This window comes from Mytilus trossulus, chromosome 12 (assembly GCF_036588685.1).
Source record: "Mytilus trossulus isolate FHL-02 chromosome 12, PNRI_Mtr1.1.1.hap1, whole genome shotgun sequence".
Lineage (NCBI taxonomy): Eukaryota > Metazoa > Mollusca > Bivalvia > Mytilida > Mytilidae > Mytilus > Mytilus trossulus.
In genome coordinates this window covers 3,052,890-3,076,988 of record NC_086384.1, presented here as the reverse complement: position 1 = coordinate 3,076,988, position 24,099 = coordinate 3,052,890, and the positions used below count along the sequence as shown (strand labels likewise).

Sequence of the window (24,099 nt, the reverse complement as noted above, 5' to 3'; positions counted from 1 at the left end):
AACCGATAAAAATGAAAGTTATGACCAAAGCGCTTTTCTGGATCGACCTTCTTAGGGAACGCTGAAAGCTGAATAATTATGGCCAACAACTTACAAAGAATAGATTAAAACGTTAAAGATGATCGTTCATAATGTATATGGAATGATATATTCCTTAGCCAACATGTTTGCAGAAAGTAAGAAGACGTAAAGCAAAACAGAAAAAAATTGAAATCAAAAGAGATAATACACCGTGTATTGAGCATTTTTATTGCTAAGAGTTCAGTAGAAAATATATATACATGCTCAACCTAAGCATACTATTTGACCTACTGCGAGTTGTTCAGTATTTACTGTTACTCCTGTTTCTCCTAAAATATGGGTGCTAGAAAAACCAGCAAGTAAAATGGCCAATATCAGCCGTACGTCTGGTTTTGAAATGAGTTCTCTTCTTTTGAGAAATATTCATTTTGTCATCCAATTTTTCACCGCTTACATCTGTCTGTCTGGGGTTTTATTTCATACATAAACTTTTAAGTATCAGTATGTTTTTAATTCATATTGTTTCGTTTCGTTCCGCTTTTATTTCGTTTCGCTTTTTACAGGAACCCCTCTTTTCGCCCCTATTCTATTTTTGATATTTTAATCAAAAATTAAAAAAATCAAACTTTCAAAAAGTGAAATAATCAAAATTGCACGTTAGGTTTAGTATTTTAAAAGTTTGATCAAATTCCTAAACTATCAAATTTAAAAACGATATTTAGAATTTTAATATTTTAATAATTTGGTAAAAATTTCAAAATTTCAAAACTTTTACACAATTTGAAATTTTGATATTTTAAAACTTTGATCAAAATTCCCAAAATCTAAAATATCAAAACTTTTTAAAACTTTGAATTGATAAGTGTTACACGGACCCAAAAAGAGGGGTACCTGTAAACACGGCTCTGATAACAAATTGGGAATTGTAAATTCCCAAACTATCAAATTTAAAAAACGATATTTAGAATTTAAATATTTTAATAATTTGGTTAAAATTTCAAAATTTCAAAACTGTAACACAATTTGGAATTTTATGATTATAAAACTTTGATCAAAATTCCAAAAATCTAAAATTCAAAACTTTTTAAAACTTTGAATTGATAAGTGTTACAAGGACCTTTGATCCCGTATTTACAAAGAAGTCGATTTCACAAAAATAAACTCACGACTAAGATTTGCTAAGGAACAATTAAGGGGTCTACTTCATCAAAATTACCCCCTAAAAAAACATTACACCACCTATTTTTTTTTATCCTTAAAATTGAATCCGTGGAAGTGATGACGGGCTGTTAGCTTTTAAAAACCGACCAATTTATCCACTTAGCATCATTACTACCTTATATGCCAGTTGTATGATTCTACCATGGAAGTAATATTTAAATATTACGTCCATGATTCTACTAACTATTGAGCATCATTATAACACAATGAAATTGTAGGTCAACTTAAAATTAACATGTCTGATCGGTTGTCTGAAGTCGGGAACACTGTATATATATAGTCCATTGCTGTCGCTTTTTATTTTGAGAATATCATGTCAGGTGTATATATAAAAAAGAAGATGCGATAATATTGCCAATGAGACAACTATCCACAAAAGACCAAAATGACACAGACATTAACAACTATAGGTCACCGTACGGCCTTCTGCAATGAGCAAAGCCCATACCGCATAGTCATAAAAGGCCCCGATAAGACAATGCAAAACAATTCAAACGAGAAAACTAACGGCCTTATTTATATATGTCACTTTTGAGTGTCACTACTTCTTTGTCGATTTAAATAGCTGTCAGAACATATTATATGAATAGCACTTATTCGTCAGTCAAACTGCAGTGAAGAATGTTGACTTCTAGATGTATTTCTATGTTTTTTTTAGTGTTACCGTCATTGTTGTTTCATTTACCCCGTATGATTATATATTGTGAGATATTATCATAAAACATCCCATATTGAAAAAAATAGTCATCTCTCGATCCAAACAATTGGCTAGTTTAAACCAAACTTGACACAAATCTGTCGGGTGTGTAAGCACAACGGTCTATCAAATCAACTCTATATATGAGCCTGTAGAAGCATGATACGACGTATCATTTGTTGATCAATCTTGAGAAAAGTGACAGTTGTGTATCGTCTAACAAAAAGCCAAATCATGTGCAGCTTTGACATCGTTACGAAAATTCTTAATATTCACTAAAATTTACAAAACTTTAATTTTTGTTGTTGTAGAAATAAAAACATCAAAGAAAAATTTTGTGCAGTGTTACACTTCTTTTTCTGATGTCAGAATCCGGTTAAAATTGCGAAAAATTGTGAAGACAAATGTACATACTGTACAAAGAATTACATTCTCTCTATAGATGAAGAACATTTTAATGAAAATGAAAATGTTCTGCTCCATTTAGAACATCCTTTTCAGTTTTGAGATAACACCGGACAATATTTGTATAGGGTTTTCTCATTGCTAAAGTTCATACAGTGTAGTTGTTCATATCTATATGTCATTTTGTTTCTGGTAGATGTTTATCTCATTGGTAATTATACCCCAGATCCACATCTTTACATACATTTTGTATTAGTTGAAGGTTGATCTCTAGAAAACATTTATAAATTCATAATAACCCATCTTCAATCCAACATGCAGAACAGAAAAGGGTCCATCAAAGACTTCTAACTTATAGAGTTTTATCCTTTTAAAAGTTCATTATTAATTGAACATGGATTCAGGTCTTTAATATTCATGTAATTAGACAAAAGTAATGATCTGAGATGAAAACCAAAACACATAAATGTGCAAAAGTATAAAAATAAAACACATTTGAATTCAAGGAATACGATTTGAACGTTTGAACTTTTACCGAATATATTTAGGTAAGTGATAAGATAAGAAACACGGTAACACACTAGAGCGACAAATATGGCTGTGTATGCAATATTGGCATTTTGTTGCATGACGTTGGTGTACGCTAAAGACGAAAATCGTATTCATACACTTCAACATGATGTTGACACCTTGCGCACTATGGTACAAGGGCTGACCACAGAAAATAAGTTATATAGGGCCGAAATGGAACTGATGACGGAGAAGATGAGACAGCTGGAATCCAAATTCGATAGAACTTTCTGGACAAAAACATGAGGGTAAATCAAATAGTGTTATAATTATTTGGCCTTTTTAACATTTTTTTATTCGAGCGTCACTAATGAGTCTTTAATTTCTAGCAAGCCAAACGCAAATATAAAATTTCAATTCTGGTATCTATAATGCGTTTATTAATAATTAAGTTGTTGATTTATGCAAATGAATACACTGAATTAAAACGCCAATGACTGACTTGTGATCTGGTAAAAACTGTTATATAAATAGCGAAACAATGATTTGTGTGTAATTTTTTTTTGTAACGGGTCAGTAATTTAGTATTATTCGAACTTTCGACGAAGTTTCCTACTTGAAGTGTAGTACTAATAAACTATATATATAATTGTACATAAATGAATGTAAATTTAAGAGATATAGGAAGATGTGGTGTAAGTGCAAATGAGACAACTCCTCATCCAAATAACAATTTAAAAAGTAAACCATTATAGGTTATTAAAGTACGGCCTTCAACACGGAGCCTTGGCTCACACCGAACAACAAGCGTTTGGATATGATATCATCTATGATTGTAATGTTTATTGGTCGTTATGGTTATAAATCTGGAGAATCTTGTATTATATATGCTTATTTTATACAGAAAGAAACGTTGTGTGGATTTAGACGTTTGGCGGGGAAATTATTGGCAGGGTCGAAAGTTATAGGGGTGATCGCAAATAACTCTCTATGCTCCGTAAGAGTAACATATAGAGAACACCCCTATTAAGGAAATAGTGGTATCGACCCCCGGGTATATAAGAGAGTGAGAAACGGCACTCGAGGCTGTCGGTTGGCTGTCGATGAGCTGTCATCCTTCAACTGAGCGTACGTCGGATATATTAAGTGCTAGAAGAGCCTTGATATTCAGAGGACACTTCGTACTGGGTACAGAGTGGACGTACACGTTGACAGGATCGACATAGCAGACTGTCCCACTCGGAGGACAAGTTGTACCAGCCCGTACTGTCTGGTAGTGACAGGTTGTCCCACACGGAGGACAAGTTGTTCCAGCCCGCACTGTCTGATAGTGACAGGTTGTCCCATTCGGAGGACAAGTTGTATCAGACTCTCTGTTTTGTATTGACAGACTGTCCCATTCGGAGGACAAGCTGTACCAGCTATACTGTCTATAAGTGACACATCGTCCCATCTTGAGGACAGGCTGGTTTATTGAAATATATTTGTATATATATTTGTCTGTTGTTACTTTATTTCGACAAAGAGTCAGTGTGTATATTTTAGTTCAATGTGCATAATTTAGATAGTTGTAGTTTTTAGCATTATCGTATTGTTTGTGGACAACTTGGATCCAAGTATTTACTGGAACGGACGTTTGAGATATAAACGCCTGGTTACACGTTACATGATATGTATCATACATTTTATGTATTCATTACTTATAGATAAAAGACTTCTGATAACAGACCAACCACCATTATCTGCATCCCACCATGTTGCCTTTTATACCCAGTTGACGAAAACTTTACATCTAGCGACAAACCAGATGGTTGTATTTGACCACATAGAACTCAATCACGGTAATGCGTACAGTTCACTTGATGGAGAATTTGTTTGCACCGTGCAAGGAACGTATGTTCTGTCTTGGACCATCACCTGCTTAGACTATACAGCTATCGAGACGGAGTTGGTTGTAAATGGAATCGTAAAAGGAAACATTTTCACTGACGCTGGAAACCATGCAGATTATGAAATCAATTCGGCAACGGCTGTACTAGATCTTAAAGTTGGTGATCGTATATGGATAAGGGTTGGACATGTATACAATGGACAGATAGTTGGAACTGGACTTGGATCTTCTACGTTTTCCGGATTTCTCGTCAACCAACAGGCTATTTGAATAAAAGTTGATATGAAACAAGTTATATCAATTAAACACAACAATAGTGACCCTGGCATTTAAAGTACATACCATGACCTATAATGGTTTACTTTTATAAATTGTTATTTTGGTGGAGAGTTGTCTCATTGACACTCATACCACATCTTCCTATATCTATTCTGTAAATTGCATGAACAGTGAAATCTTTGTAGAAAAGAGAAATTTTAATTTTGATGTACGAACAGCACAATAGAACCTACGGTTGATTTTGTAATCACTCTTAAAAACAGAAGAAAACCAAATACATACATATATGAAAATTAAGAGAGGTGGTACATTTGTATGATTGCAAATGATATAACAATCCACCAGTGTTCAAATGAATTGTTAGTAAGTAATTATAGACCACCGTACGACTTTAAACAATGAGAAAAACTTAAAAATACTCTGACATGTGAAACAATTCAATGAGAAAACTATTAGCCTAATTGTGGATCAAGATCTGTTCTGATATTACAAAAAGCTCTTGGCGGAGTTCGTGTTGCTCAGTCTTTAGTTTTTATGTTGTGTTGAGTGTATTATTGGTTGTCTGTTTTTTTTTTTGCCATGGCGTTGTACAAGAGGGACGAAAGATACCAAAGGGACAGTCAAACTCATAAATCTAAAACAAACTGACAACTCCATGGCTAAAAATGAAAAAGACAAACAGAAAAACAATAGTACACATGACACAACATAGAAAACTAAAAAATATACAACAAGAACCCCACCTAAAATTAGGGGTGATCTCAGGTGCTCCGGAAGGGTAAGCAGATCCTGCTCCACATGTGGCACCCGTCGTGTTGCTTATGTGATTACAAATCCGGTAAATAGTCTAATTCGGTAGGTCACATTCATGAAAGGGAAGGGGATTGTAGTTACGACGTAAGGAACACATCCGATATCATTTGTGAAACGGTTATACCATAATGGTCAACCAACTCGTGATGGCGTCCGTAAAATTTACGAAGGGATGATTTCAACTGCACCATTTGGAACTCTTGGTTTAATAGCTTCCTTGTAAGCAGCAATCCTCTATCAAGAAAATCATGATAGGAAATGCAAGCACGGGAATATCGTATCAATTGGGAGATATATACCCCGTATGCAGGTGCTGCTGGAATGTTGCTACTTAGAAATGGAAAGTTCACAATTGGAAAGCTGAAATCATCTCTTTTGTCGTAAAGTTTTGTTTTTGTTTTGTTTTGTTTTAATTTTGTTTTGTTTTGTTGTAAGTTTATTTTTGACCTTTGAACCTGAATGTTCCTCTGGTATCTTTTGGCTGTCTTTTACAACAAATCATTTGCAGACAACAGGTAAAGAAACTCATCATAGATACCAGGATTTAATTTTTGATTAAATTCGGTCAAATCGGAATCGTAAAATATGCACTTTTTCTCGTCATTTCTTCGTTGACTCAATGCTAAATTACAGATACCCATGTCTACTTTTACAACAATAAAAGAAATTCTGTAAATAAAAAACATACTTTGCAAATCGAGTTAGTATATTCAGACACATAGCTGGCGACGAATACTACTTAAAACAGTTTAATTTTAGGGCAAATTCGGTCAAACATCGATTTAAAAAGGGGAATTTTCCGAGATTTTTCGAAATGGCGGCTGATGTATCATATGGAAATGCTGCATCAAATCAAGGATTTGTATAGTTATCAATAATTTCTGTAGTTAGACTTTCCTAGATTATATTAAATTTTTCATAAAGAATCTCTGATGTTTCTGTTATTTTCCTTTAGTGATATTTCGATATCATTGATTTCAAAATTTCTTAATTAAAAAAAAATATTTTAAGTGTGACACGGGAACATTTATTTTGACAGATACTGTTACCAGAGAAAAGTTTACAATATCTATAACAAAAAAAAATCCTCTTTTTTTAAAGGTCTGGAGATTTTCAAGTTTTCTGTATATTTTATCTTTCCTTAGAAATATATTTATACATTCCTTTTAGAACTAAAAAAAATGTTTTCATCCTAAGAGAGAAAAAAAATGTCCAATTATTTTAGATAAATATTCTATACCTTTAAAATTTCATTCCTTGACCGAACAGGTGAAATCTAACTTGGGTTATAATGTTACATCATAATATATTGTCAGGTAGACGTGCAAACCAAAAGCAACCAGGTGACATTTCACATCCTGTCAGTGTGTATACATGTATTACCAGAGTTTAAATTTTGCGATATACAAAAGTTTTCATAAATGTACAATATCTTTTCCTTCCCGTGTCAAATCAGAAGAAGTATGTTTCTTATTATTGTTAAGTGTATTATTGCTTAGAGTTATATCCCTTGCATATGGTTGTAATCAGTCGGAAACCAGGTTGAAATAGAACAAAAGAATCGAAGCTCTCTATTAGAGAAGGCGATAAATGTTAACTGTATTGTTTACTATAGTAACAATTTTTTTAAAAGTTAATAGAAACAAACAAAACTGCAATTTTCTTCTCAATTACGAGGTGTTTTATTTCAAAAACACAATTTGCATAAGTTTTCAATTTATCTAGTACATGGTTAAGCAGAACAATTAGATATCAAGTCGACGACATGGGTATCTTTCAAGTTGGATGACAAAAATGCATAACCTCCGATTTTTTTGAAAAAATTACCACGGACGGAAATCATATAAATCTATTAGTTCAGTAATTTTCGTGTCTGCCCTTCCATTATGTGACTGAAGAAAAAATTCCAAAAATAGGTAACAATTGTATCGAAAAGAAAAAATCGAGTGCACCTTTTTATGTTAGGGCGTGTTTGAGTTGAGTATTTTGTCTTGATATCGTTCGAAGTAAGAATATTTCATACATCGTCTCGCTTCAGATTCTATCATTTTTATATATTAAAGCTACAGGTTGACTTTATAACACCAAAAAATAACAGTACTAAAAGATGAAATATATGGCTCAAGTGAAATACCTATCTAATGAGTCACAAAAACAGGGAAGGTGTGTTCGAATAGCTATTTTTTTACTGAAAGTACTTGACGACAATCTTACAAGTTGGATGATGAAAATGCATATCTTCGAAAAAATCTTATTTTTTGTGTGTGATAACTAGGGTTTATAGTCTTCAACCACTAAAAAAATCTAGTCTGCCCTTCCACGAAATATTTAATTAGATTTTTTTTTAAATGTTTATGATTTTTTGAAAATTCCACCTGACAACCGATCAGACAATAGTTTTAAGTTGAATCAATGCAGACAAGATCATTAACTGATGCTCATTAGGTAGTTGATACATTTGTCTTTTAAAATATAACTGACATATAAGGATCGATTTGGTGCAATGTGTATAAATTTATCGGTTTCCAAGAGCAAAATTGGTAGCGCGTCATCGCTACAATGGCTTCCATTTATACGATTGTGAAAATGAACTGGCGTAATGGGGAGATAATTTTGACGAAGTAGGATCCTGACTGTAATGTTTTGAGCTCAGATTGTTTTAGTTTTGTGATAGATGTGCTTTGATGTGCCTGATTAATTCCCCTTAATTTGGACAGATTAATTATTTAGTATTTAAATGTTTATTTTAAGTTAAATTTGATTTAAATATAGTAGGATAAAAGAAATGAATGCTAATTTAACTGTTTTAGTATTTAACTTTTGATGTTTTTATAATGTTTTAAGAATATTCATTTATTTAACTTTTCTTCAGTACCTTTTATGTTAAAGTTCTCCTGATTAATGACAAGTTTAGGATATCATATGATCTTCAGTCGGAGTCGGCCTTGCACAGGCCTCCAGATACTCGCCGGACTGTATCAGCTCACTTGAGTTTAGAGTTAGCCACCACTTCGGTGCTGTTCGCCAGAGTTAGTCACCCCTTTATGGTGCAAATTTCACTACTTTTAAACACAACGCGAAGCAAATTTACTTTACTTTTAAGACTAGCTCTGGGAACAATTCATTTTTCATTTTACCTTTGAAATTACTCTATTTTTGAACTTCAGTTTAGAAAGTTTTCTGACCTCGGTTTATACCCGACTTTGTTTAATGCAATTATTGTACATATGTGAATAAAATATAGTTTCGTTTGATTCATTGTCTGTTGTTCAGCCATAATCTGATATCAGGTATCCCAATGGTCGAATAGGGGCGAAGTACTGGCCGCTACACGTCCCGGAAGGTGTCGTCACCGACCCCCTCCGTTACAGTTTATATAGCTCTTAAAACTGCATTTTAATATTTGAAAAGTTGTGGATATTGTGACAGGAGGATTATCTTCGTCGTATGTGAGTTTTGAATATTTTTGACTTTTGACAAAAATCGTTTCTTTGTCACATATTATAAACATTACATACACCACAGATGAACATAACTCACTAGGCATTTAAGTGTTTACTATCGTAAAGGATTTATACGGAGTAATTTGGTATTGGACTTTGGACTCTGTTGCCCGTAGCGTTCCCTTAGACGATCAGAAGATTAAATAAAACACTTATTATAACACAATGAAATCGGTAGACCTAGATACAAGTGAGGTGATATCTATAGCACATGACGTTATTTATAATGATAATGATGAGTCTATCTCCGTTGAAAATTGTCGCACTGAGAATAGTAATAAACGCAAACATTCTAGTGGCACAGCTTCCCCCAGAATAGCATCTGAAGTTATAAAAGTACCTGTAAGTAAAAAGGCACGGAAACAGACTAGCGAATCGGCAAAACATCCAGAAAAAAAAAGTGCACCAACAAAAAACAAATCCCCAAATATTGATGTCGAAGCAGACATACATATTGATACAGAACTCACTCCGGACACCGTTGTCATGACAAAAATGATAAGTAAATTATCAGCAGATATGATCGAAAAAGTACTTTAGAGGAGAAATTAGAACAAAAGTTGACCCAGAAATTTAATAAGATTTTAGATAAACGGGTAAATAGTGAGTCATCAAAAATACGTGAGGATGTAAATAAGATTGTAGATGCACTGAGGTCAGATATTGATCAAGATCTTAAAGTAGTTGAAGATAAGTTAGATGGAGTCTCTAAAACAGTAGGTGAAATAGGTAGTAGAGCAACAAACCAAGCACAAGATATTTCAAAAAACGTGATAATTCGAAATCTTCCAGAGGGTCGGAATGAGAACCTAAAATTAAAAGTTGCGGCCTTATTCACTGAGGGTCTAAAAATAGCGAGAATAGGTACATTTAATGTTGAACGTAAAATCAACAAGTCTGGCCGGTATGGCGTAGTTGTTGTCTCATGTAAATCAAGAGATGACCGAGAGAGTATCTTGTCAGCTAAAAATAAACTTAAAGTCAGCAGACAATATAGTAACATTTATATACACCCTGACATGACCCTGCAACAACGCATTGAATCCGAAAATATGAGAGTTCTAGCTAAAACTCTGAAATCTGTGAACCCAGATCTACGTGTGAGAGGATCTAGACTCGTTGACGAATCCGCCAGTTCAGATTCCCACAGTTATGTTCGTTCAAATAGGCATCGTGAACATAATAGTCACGCTGGAAGTTACGATCGTCATTCTTCAACCAGCCGACACAGGGACAGTTCTGATTACCACACACAACGTAGTAGTTACAATGAAAGCTTCGACCGCCGATCATCAAGACATAACAGTGAACATTACATGCAAGACAATTCAAGTCAATACCATGGAGGGAGATAGGTGAAAATAGGTTTTTGGAATGTCAACGGATGGAGTAAAAATACCTTTTCTGACAATTTGAATGTTCGTTTAAATTCAATTTCATGTTTAAATCTTGATGTTTTAGGTATAGCTGAAACTCATCTAAAGAAAGATGAAGTACTGATTGTAAATGATTTTAAATGGTTTGGTCATAACAGAAATGGCATCCATAAAAACGCCAAGTGTGGGTCAGGTGGAGTTGGTTTTTTAATTAAAAATTATTTAACTGAATTTTTTGATATTGGTATTTTAGACCAATCTTTTGAAGGTATTTTATGGTTGTATCTGCATCACAGGCTGTCAAATTTTAGATTTAATATATGTGTTTGCTATCTTCCGTCTGATCACTCTACTAGGCAAGTAGACAAGGAACTATTTTTTGACACATTAATTTCACAAGTTTATGAATTCCAAAATGATGGTTTATTTTATATTTGTGGAGACTTTAATAGTAGATGTGGGGATGAGTATGATTACATTCCTGGAGTCGATTGTATAAATATGAGAAGTGTTATAGATTTTACACGTAATAGTTACTGTTCTACATTTATTGATTTTTTAACAAGTAGCAATTGTTGTATGTTGAACGGTAGAGTTGGTACAAACAATGATTTCACATGTGTGTCATCAAAGGGTCAATCGGTTGTTGATTATTGTATTACTAGCTATGAAAATCTTCATTTTTTTCAAGACTTCAAAGTTATTAGAGCTTCGGACCTAATTATAAAATCTAAGCTTAATACGACTGGGTTGGATGCGAGATCGATACCCGACCATTCTTTGTTGTATTGTGAGTTAAATACACGTATCAGTGCCTCATTACCGTCGTGTCATACCTCAGGAAATCGTAGTCCTGAATTTATTAAGTTTGATGTAAAAAACATACCTTTAAATTTTTGTCACGGCGATGATATACATTTGCGACTTTTAGATACTATCAATGGTCTTGAAACAAATGAAGTATCCCAAGGTAATATTGATCAAGTTTATACTGATTTTTGTGCTATTGTCAGCGAAGAGATGAATCAGAAGTTGCATTCAAAAGTAATTGTCATGTCTGATAGTATGTATTGTAATAAGAGAAAAAGAATTAAAAAAACCTTGGTGGAATGATAATTTAAGTGTATTGTTTAATGATATGTGTTGTGCAGAAAAGTTATGGAAAAAGGGCAAATTGTCTCGTGTATCTTGTGTTGAGTTATAAAGTCCAGTTTTGTGTCAAAACGAAGGGTTTTAGATCGTGAGGTTCAAAAAGCAAAACGTAAGTACTGGTACACATTGCAGCAAGAATTATTGTTGGAATCAAAAACTGATCAACAAACGTTTTGGAAGAAGATAGGTAAGATAGGAATTGCTTCAGAACGCAAAACTTTAATACCAATGGAAGTTGTAGACGCAAACGGTAATGTATCTTCAAATATTGATGATGTTTTGTTAAAGTGGAAATCGGACTATGCCGATCTACTTAATCAAACAGGTAACCAGGTTACAACGGATAGGAACATTCCAGTCGATCATAGCCCAGCCGTTTTAACAGAAGAAATTTCATTTGAAGAGGTTTTTAATGTCGTATGTAAAAGCAAAAGAGGCAAAGCCTCTGGTGTAGATAATATTCCAGCTGATTTTTTATGTAACCAGAATTGTATTATATTTTTACATAGATTGTTTAATTGGTGTTTTAAAACTGGTAAAGTCCCAGAGATGTGGAATAATATAATTATAAATCCGATACCCAAAAATAACATGTCAGATAAAAGAGACCCCTTAAATTATAGGGGTATTGCTTTAGCCCCAGCTTCATATAAATTATATTGTAACATATTAAACTTGAGGCTGTCTCAATGGGTTGAAGATAATAAGTCCTTAGTTGATGATCAAAATGGGTTCCGGAAGGGAAGGAGTACCATAGATCAAATATCTTCACTTACTAGTTTAGTCGATGTTCGTAAAAAGTTTTTGCACCTTTTGTGCATTTATCGATTTTAAGAAGGCGTATGATACGATAAATAGGACATTGTTATGGGAAAAACTCACATCTCTGGGGGTTGATGTAAAAATGTGTATGGCTATTAAGTCCCTTTATAATGGGGTCAGGTGCTCGATCAGAGTCAATAGCTTCAATACAGATTGGTTTACTGTGAACTGTGGTTTAAAACAAGCTGGTCCACTTTCTCCTCTATTATTTAACATTTTCATGAATGAATTAGCTGTATACTTAAAATCATTTGATTTTGGTGTTGACATTGGGGGAGAAAAAGTATGTATTTTATTGTATGCTGATGATATCGTACTGTTAGCAAATACTGAGAATGAGTTACAAAACCTCTTAGATGAGTTATATCATTGGTGTACTGACAACAAAATGACTATTAATTCATGTAAGAGTAATGTTGTCCATTTCAGACCGACCTCATTTGAACGATCAAGTCACGTCTTTAAGTGTGGGGATATGAATATTGCTACTAGCAGCGAATATGCTTATCTAGGCCTTGTTTTAAATGAGTCTCTAGACTATAGTATTACTGCAAAAGCAGTTGCTAGGTCAGCAAACAGAGCTCTAGGTCTGGTTATAGCTAAGTGTAAAGCTATTGGTGGCATGTCATATGACGTCTATAAAAAACTATTTGATGCACTTAGTTATAAGTCCTATTGTTGTATATGGTGCATATACATAAACATATTCTTTTAAGTGATTATCGTCTCTCATAAATCTGTACAGATTGGCTTATGTATACAAAATGTATCTTTTATAAATGTATTGTGTAATTTTATACATAAGGTGAGACGTAAATAAAATATTGAATTGAATTGAATTGAATTGAATTTGTCCAGGTGCCAATTTAACTAGGTGCCGGTTTGACTAGAACTCTTTGACAAATGTTTGAAATTATCTCTACTCTACTCATTCGCGCCCAATTTTAATTCAAATTCAAGTTGAATAATTGGAAAATCATGGTTGTTGTTTTAAATTGCTTTGGTGTAAATACGGAATGTATTTATAGCTTGGTATGGGTAAAACATTGAAGATTTTAAAGGAAAAACACAAAAGATAATTGTTTTTAACAGCTTGGTCCCTTTGATCTGAAACAACGAAACAATAAAACATAGAAACCAAAATATAGCAATCCACTAATATAACCAAAACATGATAAAATTTATTCAACACACAGAAAAAAACATTATCAGAATCTCACTTCATTTTGAAACAAGTCAATGAAACAAAGTTATAGCAATACACTTATATATAATTACCAAAACATGATTAAGAGTTATTCAACACAAAATAAAACGTTGACAAAATACCACTTTATTAAGAAAGGATGATTATTATTTTTAACAATACGCTATCCAAAACATGATTGAGATTTATTCTACACAAAAAAAAAATGCTGTCTCACTTTATTTCGAGACAATGACAACAATTATACTTATAAGAAAACACTTGCTTACAGAGTTATTAAACACAAAACCAATTAAGATTGGGTGCGAAAAAAAAAGTAAAAACACAAAAATACTGAACTCCGAGGAAAATTCAAAAAGGAAAATCAAAAATCAAAAGGCAAAATCAAGAGTCCAAACACATCAAACGAATGGATAACAAAGTGAAAGGGGGTGAACATGAGTGGACGCAAACGTGAATGGAAGCGAACGGACCCAGATTCAGACTATGTACCAGTGAGAAATATACAAGCCTTTCTACGGTATTTATTTGTACAATTCAGGTAGTCTTGACCTATTCATTTGTCCAAAAAAAAAAACCAGCCAGTTGTCACCTTCACTTCACACACACACACACATATACGAATATCAATTATATGCTTACGATACATGTTGCATTGTTAAACTAATTACGGTTTGTGAAAATCAAGACTTGCATAAAAACTATCCCAATATTAGAGACAGTGGCGTCATTTTCTTCAGAGCTTTCAGCTCTTTGATTCAATTGTTTTGCTTTCTTTATAGTGTTATCTTATTTGCATTAAACTGCCTTATAGTGTTATCTTATTTGCATTAAACTGCCTATCTCTACATGTATACTCTACGTGGCATCAAAAGATCCTTGTATATATATTTTTTTTCCAATTACACTTAAATTTCACGTCTTTGAGTTTTGATCCTGTGAATTATTCTATAGACGGATTTGTTTTAAAATTTATTCTTCAGTGAAAAATGTATATTCATGAGCATTATATACACCTAAAGACCTTTTTTTCCCACAAAATTAAAAAAAAATGTTGCCGATTTAAGGCCAATTACAGTAAAAAGGTCATGTCACAAATTTTGCAAAGACCTGCAAGATGTTAATCAGAAACTGTTATCATAATGTATAATAATTAAAGCATTGGAAACCAGAAAGTATCGAAATGGCCATAACCCAAAAGTGCAAGTAAAAGGATGGTCAACAAAACTTGAAAATTCGATAGATGACCGTAAACTTAAACAAAAGTATATCCCTTTGTATACTGTGTATTGAAACAGGCAAGCCATTTCGTCATTTCCATAGTTATATTTTTTTTTATTATAAGAATGTTATAATATTACATGGGGTTAGATGAAAGCAGAAGGCTTACCAAACTATATTAATATTTTTAAAACATTGTGTAGAAAAGTTGTAAATTTAACAATAATTAAACAAACAGGAAAACAAATGTATAGGGTGACCTTAACTGTCGACCTTTTATCAATTCCATTCAAAGTTATATCAAAGAACCATAACTATTTAATTGTTGCAAAAATCTAAAGAATGCATGTATACATTTAAGCATAATCTTAAATTTTAGAAAGATCCAATATAGTTTCTCTAAAGTAGCGAATTTCACACAAACAATGCCAAATACTTAAAACAGGACATCTTTAAAGTGTAAAAACCAAGGAGAGCTTTATCTTGTAGTTCATAACAATGCAAATATGTTCGTTAAAGCTCTATAGAAGCCAATTGGAGTTGTTGTTAAGTGTGGTTGAACTACTTGATAATTCATTGTTTCTGATATTTGCGTCTGATCATCATCATCGATTCCTTTAGCCCAATATATTGACTTTTCCAATGGTACCATGTCATAGAGGTAGGTTGTGATCGTTGTCGATGTCGGTAACTGCCCCATGAATTACTTGTACGTTTACCGTTAAGGTTTGAGAAGGCACATGAATCTTGGTACCACCATGCTCCTTGACAAGTCGCTGCGTAACCAGTATTTAGATCCTTTGTTTGGAATGTGTAGCCGTTGTGAGGATTTAAACTGTCACCTACACACACAAAACATAAAAACACATATTATTTTATTTTAGTTTCTTGTGTACAATATGGAAATTGATATGGCGTTCATTATCACTGATCTAGTATATATTTGTTTAAGGGCCAGCTGAAGGACGCCTCCGTGTGCGGGAATTACTCGCTACAGTGAAGACCTGTTGGTGACCTTCTGCTGTTGTTGTTTTTTTCTATGGTCAGGTTGTTGTCTGTTTGACACATTCCCCATTTCCATTCTCAATTTTATCGACTGTATTTAGTATTGTACTGAATGTAAGACAAAATAATACTAGTAGCAGAAATCTTCTTTTTTGTTTAAATATGATAGATTGTAATTAATATTCTAGTACAGAAGTGATTATTTTGACGTCCTTATGATTTCACAAACAGATGAAAGTCGACATATTTGTCATCAAATGCCAATTTCGTATAGCTTTTTGCAAATAAGTTATGAGTCGATAGCTTTACACGAAATTGTTTTACCCGCATTGATATCCTTCTATCAGAATCAACGAAGGTGTCGTTTATAATAGTAACAACATTAACGGTACCAATTTTCCTGCACCAGATGCGCATTTATCAATGAGAAGACATGTGCTTTTTTTAAATGTTTTTTTTCCAACAAAAAATCAAGTACAGCTACTTAGTATCTGAAAAACTACGTTATGATGCTTTTCTGTTTGAAGTGAAGGGACAAAAAAATAATACTAGACTAAAGTATGTGTCCTCCTCATCAAATTTGTTGCTTAGAGATTATCATGTATTATAATGACTTAGTAAAATGTCTTGATCATCAAGATATCATTACCAGCTGTTCCGTAATATCCACTGACTGTAAGCACGTATTTGCTGCTTTCGTCTCCGACTGAAAATGTGGAATACTCTGCGTAAGCAGTTTGTCCATTCCAATCTTCCAACTCAACGCGCAACTCATGTGCTCCATCAGATGATACATAATGAATATTGTCATTACCTGTATAAAAGCAAATAATGCAAGCCTAGACAATGGACATTAAATTATATTTGCATTGCACATAAAGTATAACTATATACATAATAATGTTGTTAAATGTATATTTTCATAATTTGTGTCTCATCAACATTTTAGTTACGGACACCATCAAGAGTTGGTCCCCCGAATGTGACCTCGACTTACTACTTTGACATTTAATAAGTTGATCATTTTTCTATTGTACTATCTTATGAAATTGTTCTCTGTTGTTTATTGTGTGTCACAATGCAAATATGTTTGTGTTGCTATTACATGTAACTACTGCTTTGCAAATAAAGAATTCATTCATTCATACATGTTTTTTTTATACAAACATCTCGACGTGTGCTTATGTGGAGCAGGATCTGTCTACCCTTCCGGAACATCTGATATCACCCTCAGGTTGGTGGGGATAATGTTGTACAGCCTTCAGTTTTCTATGTAGTGTTTTGTGTACTATTTTTTGTCTATAAAGCTTCGAAAACATGAGAGTAATTTACATTATTTTCAATATTTCCTAGGTGTGTATCTTATTTAACCTATTATGTCTGTTCTGTTCACACATCGTTGTAAATAGAATGGATTTCGATGCGACTGTCATAAAAGTGAGAGTTTTAACGCTATAAAACCAGGTTCAAACCATTTGAAAATGCCTGTACCAAGTCAGATATTTGACAGTTGTCCATTCGTTTGATGTTCAATCAGTTGATTTTGCCATTTCATTAGATACTTTCTGTTTTCAATTTTCCTCGGAGTTAGGTATTTTTGTGATTTGACTTCGTGTGGTCTAGCGGGGCAGCTGCAGTGCAGGCGATTTGGTGTCACGATATCACAGTAGCATGGGTTCGAATCCCGCCGAGGGAAGAACCAAAAAAATTTGCAAAAGCAAATTTACAGATCTAACATTGTTGGGTTGATGTTTAGACGAGTTGTATATATATATACAGGTTTAGACGAGTAGATATATATATGCCCAGGTGGTCGTGTGGTCTAGCGGGACGGCTGCAGTGCAGGCGATTTGGTGTCACGATATCACAGTAGCATGGGTTCGAATCCCGGCGAGGGAAGAACCAAAAATTTGCGAAAGCAAATTTACAGATCTAACATTGTTGGGTTGATGTTTAGACGAGTTGTATATACATTATGTACACAGCCATGTATCACCATCATTGATGGCGATCCGATGGATACATCTGTTGTAGGGTTGTCACTGACTCAGACGTACTTATGAATATAATTATTTTCTGTGACTGTATCTTACATTAATTTGTAGGATCCTTTACTATAGATAATTTAGCTGATCTGTAACAATAACATCTTCATGCCTTATATATCATGTACTGTAGTACGCCGCTAGATTAAAACTGACGTGGAAGGTAACACATGCCCACCGAGAGCTCTTTTTTTGAGAGCCCAGGTGGTCGTGTGGTCTAGCGGGACGGCTGCAGTGCAGGCGATTTGGTGTCACGATATCACAGTAGCATGGGTTCGAATCCCGGCGAGGGAAGAACCATAAATTTGCGAAAGCAAATTTACAGATCTAACATTGTTGGGTTGATGTTTAGACGAGTTGTATATACATTATGTACACAGCCATGTATCACCATCATTGATGGCGATCCGATGGATACATCTGTTGTAGGGTTGTCACTGACTCAGACGTACTTATGAATATAATTATTTTCTGTGACTGTATCTTACATTAATTTGTAGGATCCTTTACTATAGATAATTTAGCTGATCTGTAACAATAACATCTTCATGCCTTATATATCATGTACTGTAGTACGCCGCTAGATTAAAACTGACGCGGAAAGGTAACACATGCCCACCGAGAGCTGTTTTTTTGAGAGCCCAGGTGGTCGTGTGGTCTAGCGGGACGGCTGCAGTGCAGGCGATTTGGTGTCACGATATCACAGTAGCATGGGTTCGAATCCCGGCGAGGGAAGAACCAAAAATTTGCGAAAGCAAATTTACAGATCTAACATTGTTGGGTTGATGTTTAGACGAGTTGTATATACATTATGTACACAGCCATGTATCACCATCATTGATGGCGATCCGATGGATACATCTGTTGTAGGGTTGTCACTGACTCAGACGTACTTATGAATATAATTATTTTCTGTGACTGTATCTTACATTAATTTGTAGGATCCGTTACTATAGATAATTTAGCTGATCTGTAACAATAACATCTTCATGCCTTATATATCATGTACTGTAGTACGCCGCTAGATTAAAACTGACGCGGAAAGGTAACACATGCCCACCGAGAGCTCTTTTTTTGAGAGCCCAGGTGGTCGTGTGGTCTAGCGGGACGGCTGCAGTGCAGGCGATTTGGTGTCACGATATCACAGTAGCATGGGTTCGAATCCCGGCGAGGGAAGAACCAAAAATTTGCGAAAGCAAATTTACAGATCTAACATTGTTGGGTTGATGTTTAGACGAGTTGTATATATATAAATATATATATGAACGGACACAATTAACTTATGAAATATGAAGTAACATTGGCATGGTCTTACCGATCCAATGATCTAACTTCACATTTCCGAATCCTGATTTATATTCCGACCAGTCTTTGTAAAAGTCTACATTGCCATTATGTCTTCTCTGTATAACCTTTAAATGGAATTGAAAATATAACAATTAGCAATTAAAACAATAAGAGTAATATTCTAAATGGAGTATATGAGAGCAGTTCAAATTATAACAAAATATAGAACTAATAAATGTGTGTAAATTTCTATCAATATGATATCAATTTTGTTATTGAAATAAATAAATGTGATTTGCATACATTTCATCCTGTAACTAATGATAACTGATTAGACATACCGTCCATATATCTCCTCCTTTCATGACACAGTATACCTTCACAGGGATTGGACTTCCTATTGGCCACACAGTATATACACCATTCGCGCCAGATTGAAAGTCTTCACATTCAGTTGGTTGCACTTGAGGAAAATGAGTTTCAAAAATGAATTTATTACAACCCTCAATAAAATTATTTTAAGATGTTATTAAACTGATATGTCAACAGACTATAAATGAATGTGCGAAGCTGTTCTAATACAGCATTCGTATCACGTATTCAATAATGTAGCTTGTCATTGCAGGATCTGAGGAAAGAACAAACATTTGGTAACATTGGATGTGCTTAATTTGATACGAAGCAAGAGCGCTATCAGCTGGAATATGTTTTAATTCCAGTAAGAGTTGATAAAACCACAAAACTGACAAATTTATATACTTTAAGATATCAAGACTTTACGATGTTGTTAAATTTACAACGACAAAAAAAAGTTTCTTTCACCAATACATAGTAATAGTTAAGGCTTAAAGTCGTTAAAGGTTGTAAATTGGACATACACAAGAATACTACTAGTATATAAGTATATTACTTCTGTGTTGACATGATTTATATTGATAAGGTTATAATTATAAATTTACTGTACACATAACATTTTGTTTTTCCAAACACTAAGTTTATTTTACAGGAATTTTGGGTCCTCACTGCTTCTTTACTTTATCTGGTCTATTTAACTATTTTTATTCGAACGTTATCAATGGGTCTTTTTAAAGACGAATCGTGCGTCTGTTGTACAACATTTTAAACCTGATATCTATGAAGAATCTCAATAGGTGTTTATGAAATGAATTAAACATCGAATATCTATCTAGTTGATGATAAACTCACTGCATGTTTGACCATTCCAATATGCATTATCTGGACAGTCACAACGGTTGTCTGAACACATGTACTCCTTCATACATTCTGAATTGGTACTGCATGAACTGTTATAACCTTTTCCTAAAAGGTGCAATTCTGGTTTTACTATACGTTGATCGAAATAAATATATATTTTACATTGGGGGTCACTTCCTGTATATACAAGGTGATAAGACGTGCCGCTGAAATATGTAACTTTTTCCAACTTGAAAATATAGTAAAAGGTGGGGAAAACTATCAGACATATATATGATGAGGTCGATAAAGTTTCAATTACTTGTTTATTAAAAACACTGTCAAAACAATTAAAAACATAGAATATACAAATACTCGAGGAGTAATAAAATAAAAAAAGACATCTACTATGTTTTGGAAAATTTAGTAGATGGTGGAACTTTATACTACACAGCACACACATTTTTCTAGAAAATGAGTGATCTAATTTATCAAACGTATGCAATATGTACATAGAAAACTAACTTTCAACACAATGTTTTCCATCCCAGTAGTCTGTGTCACAACACACACATCTATTATATTTACACTGTAAAGTTTCATCACATTCTATTGAAGAATTACACGTTCCATTTAAGCTGGTTTCTATAAAATAACCATCATATTAAGTCAAAAATAATACATTTTTTTTTATTAAGATCAGATGTTATAAATGAGTAAACTATGAGAAAACCTCAACACGACTAAATAATGCGTACATTGATATACATTCTTAATTATTAAATAAATGAATAATCCAGGAATTTAATACAGACAATATTTTCTTTTGGAACAGAAAAGCAACGAAGATTATCTCATGTGCTACCCCTATTTGTTATTTTAAGTGTTGTTCTGTCGCTTGTTTAATATATTCTAAAATCTGTAATCTCTGTTTAATGTTATTCTCAATAAACATTCAGAGATTTTGACAACCATGTTTTAAATACTTTTTGATAAAATATGTGAATTAATTTATAGTTTCATTATTTAGAAATGGTGAGTAGATGGTCTGTGTTCTTTTTGCTTGAGTTTGTGTATTCGTGTCTGATGATTGTTGTTCGGTTTTTCTTTTGTGAGTGATACCAATGTGTCAATGCTATTTATGTTTGGAGAATTTGCTTTACTTAATTAATTTTTCTGAATGACTCATATTTTTGATGTTGCTTTAATGCTAAACTATCATACTTAGGACACACAGAGCTATTTATGTTTGGAGAATTTGCTTTACTTAATTAATTTTTCTGAATGACTCATATTTTTGATGTTGCTTTAATGCTAAACTATCATACTTAGGACACACAGAGACCCGTTCCAAACGTCTGTAGCTGGACATTGATATCCCGAGCACAATACAGGGTTTGCTGACATTCCATAGTTTCTAAACATTTTGTGCCTGAATCTTTTTCTGAAAAGGAATAAGAAGTTAATAAATGATTGTATTAAATATATATCATATTTTAGAATAGATAAACTAATGTCATACATCAAACATAAACAGGGCACACAACATCGAAGCTGACAGGGCTCAGACAGCATAACGGCACTACAGGCACTTACTATGATGGGGTTAAACAATAAAGTACGTACTTAAACATCTCTCCGTTGACATCTCTAGACCAGATATTGTGCATCTAAAACACATAATAAGATACAAAAAGTCAGCCCTTACATATTGACAATAAACATGAAAACAATCATATTTCAAGAAATAGTATTTAAACGCAACCATGTCCTACTCCCATTATCACAACTCCGTGTTTTGTGAACCGCAAATTGGGGATTCAAACCGTAATCTAGCATATGAATAAAACTTTCGCATCATGATGAATAAGAAAGTGCTTACTTCGTTTCAAATTGAAGTCACCATCATGTTATGGAATACAAAGTACTAAATTGCTTAACTGTTGAAATTGTGCTAATTGAATGAAATATTGAATAGTATTATCTCTTTTGTTCTTGATTGTACCTTAGAAGTTGAACTTATTTGTAAAGCACATGTATACGCTATAGTTTGTATTTTCAAAATTAGGGGTAAAGTCGTCAACACTGTGTTTAAATCTTAATAATTATAAAAACAAATATGTCAACAAAGTTAATAAAAAACAACAGCATATAAACAACCCGGCATTGCTTATCTTTTTTATCAGGCCGGTGTTGATTCACCTACATAAAGTAGACGACACAAAATTGCATTCAATTCCATAAAGACATTGTCCATGGAACATTCCATTGTCTCAAAAGATTTAAAGAAACATCTCTCTTCTTGCTCATATCTTACTTTTTAAGCATCGAGACCCATTCCAGTACTCTATGTCTTTACAGCCGCACAGCGAGTCTTTACAGTAAAGATTGTCTGTACACTCCATCGAGACATTACATGACACCTTTATTGATTTCCCTAAAAGCATACACTACATGGACAAATTGTCAAATTGTATATTTTACAATCCCTGCTGATTATGCTAAATCTTTTTCAAAGTTTTACTTTAATTAACAATCAATTATGGGTTGATTAAAAATACATATATAAGACGGCAGTGAGTGTGGTTGTAAGTTTTGATGAATGCTTTGTTGCGCCTCTTTGTTAAATGTTTGTTTGGGATTGTTACTGCTGTACCGTTATTTTGACAATTTCACCTATAATGTATAAAAAAAAAGAAGATGTGGTATGATTGCCAATGAGACAACTATCAACAAGAGACACAGAAATGAACAACTAAAGGTCACCGTACGGTCTTCAACTATGAGCAACATCCATACTGCATAGTCAGCTAAAAAAGGATTCGAAGTGACAACGTAAAACAATTCAAACGAGAAAATTAACGGCCTTATTTATTTAAAAAAATAACGAAAAACAAATATGTTACACATAAACAAACGACAACTACTGAATTAAAGGCTCCTGACTTGGGACAGGCGCATACATACATAATATGGCGGGGTTTAACATGTTAGCGGGATCCCAACCATCCCCTTACCTGACACAGTGGTATAACAGTACAACAGAAGTACGAACTATAAAAATCAGTTGAAAAGGCTTAACTCATCAAAAAAACAAGTGGACGTGGCCGGGTACTTGTACATTTCTGTGTTGTTGCGTAGATGTCTTCGGGTAACATATATTACCTTACCCGGCTGTCCTTTATTATGTGTTGATTTAGGTTGTTTTAAGTCTATTTTTTTATTCTGTAGTAAGCCAACAGTTTGGTATACATGTACATCTATCATATAGTCATTGTTTCATAAATTTCATGTTTGTAAGAGTATGAATAATCTAGATACTAAGGATTTCCTATCCCCGGCAGATAACCTTGGACGTATTGAGGACCAGTGCTATTCAACTTTTTACTTGTTTTGGCATTCGATGTTTTTTTATCTGAGCTTCACTGATTGGTCTTGCGTGGACCAGAC

General features: G+C 33.6%; 1 protein-coding gene and 1 pseudogene across 1 annotated transcript; one reads left to right on the top strand and one right to left on the bottom strand.

Moving 5' to 3' along the window:
* The first annotated feature begins 2,926 nt into the window (after positions 1–2,926).
* LOC134693675 (C1q-related factor-like) lies at positions 2,927–5,121 on the top strand (annotated as a pseudogene).
* A 10,328-nt stretch (positions 5,122–15,449) lies between these two features.
* LOC134693818 (microfibril-associated glycoprotein 4-like) lies at positions 15,450–23,091 on the bottom strand. The gene is made up of 8 exons (XM_063554729.1): positions 22,967–23,091; positions 21,978–22,093; positions 21,175–21,294; positions 20,662–20,775; positions 19,797–19,918; positions 19,484–19,580; positions 16,773–16,937; positions 15,450–15,960 (listed from the first exon to the last, which is right to left on the bottom strand). Exons 1-8 carry the CDS (start codon positions 22,975–22,977, stop codon positions 15,692–15,694), a joined length of 1,014 nt encoding a protein of 337 aa, XP_063410799.1. The 5' UTR covers positions 22,978–23,091; the 3' UTR covers positions 15,450–15,691.
* Positions 23,092–24,099: the final 1,008 nt, after the last annotated feature.

Bases quoted from the DNA above. Each gene is read 5' to 3' on its own strand.
- LOC134693818 (XM_063554729.1), bottom strand. The intron at 20,776-21,174 runs GTTAGTTTTCTA...TGCACCTTTTAG, and splicing joins TGGAAAACATTGTGTTGAAA to GAAAAGGTTATAACAGTTCA. The intron at 19,581-19,796 runs GTATGTCTAATC...TTCCATTTAAAG, and splicing joins AAGGAGGAGATATATGGACG to GTTATACAGAGAAGACATAA.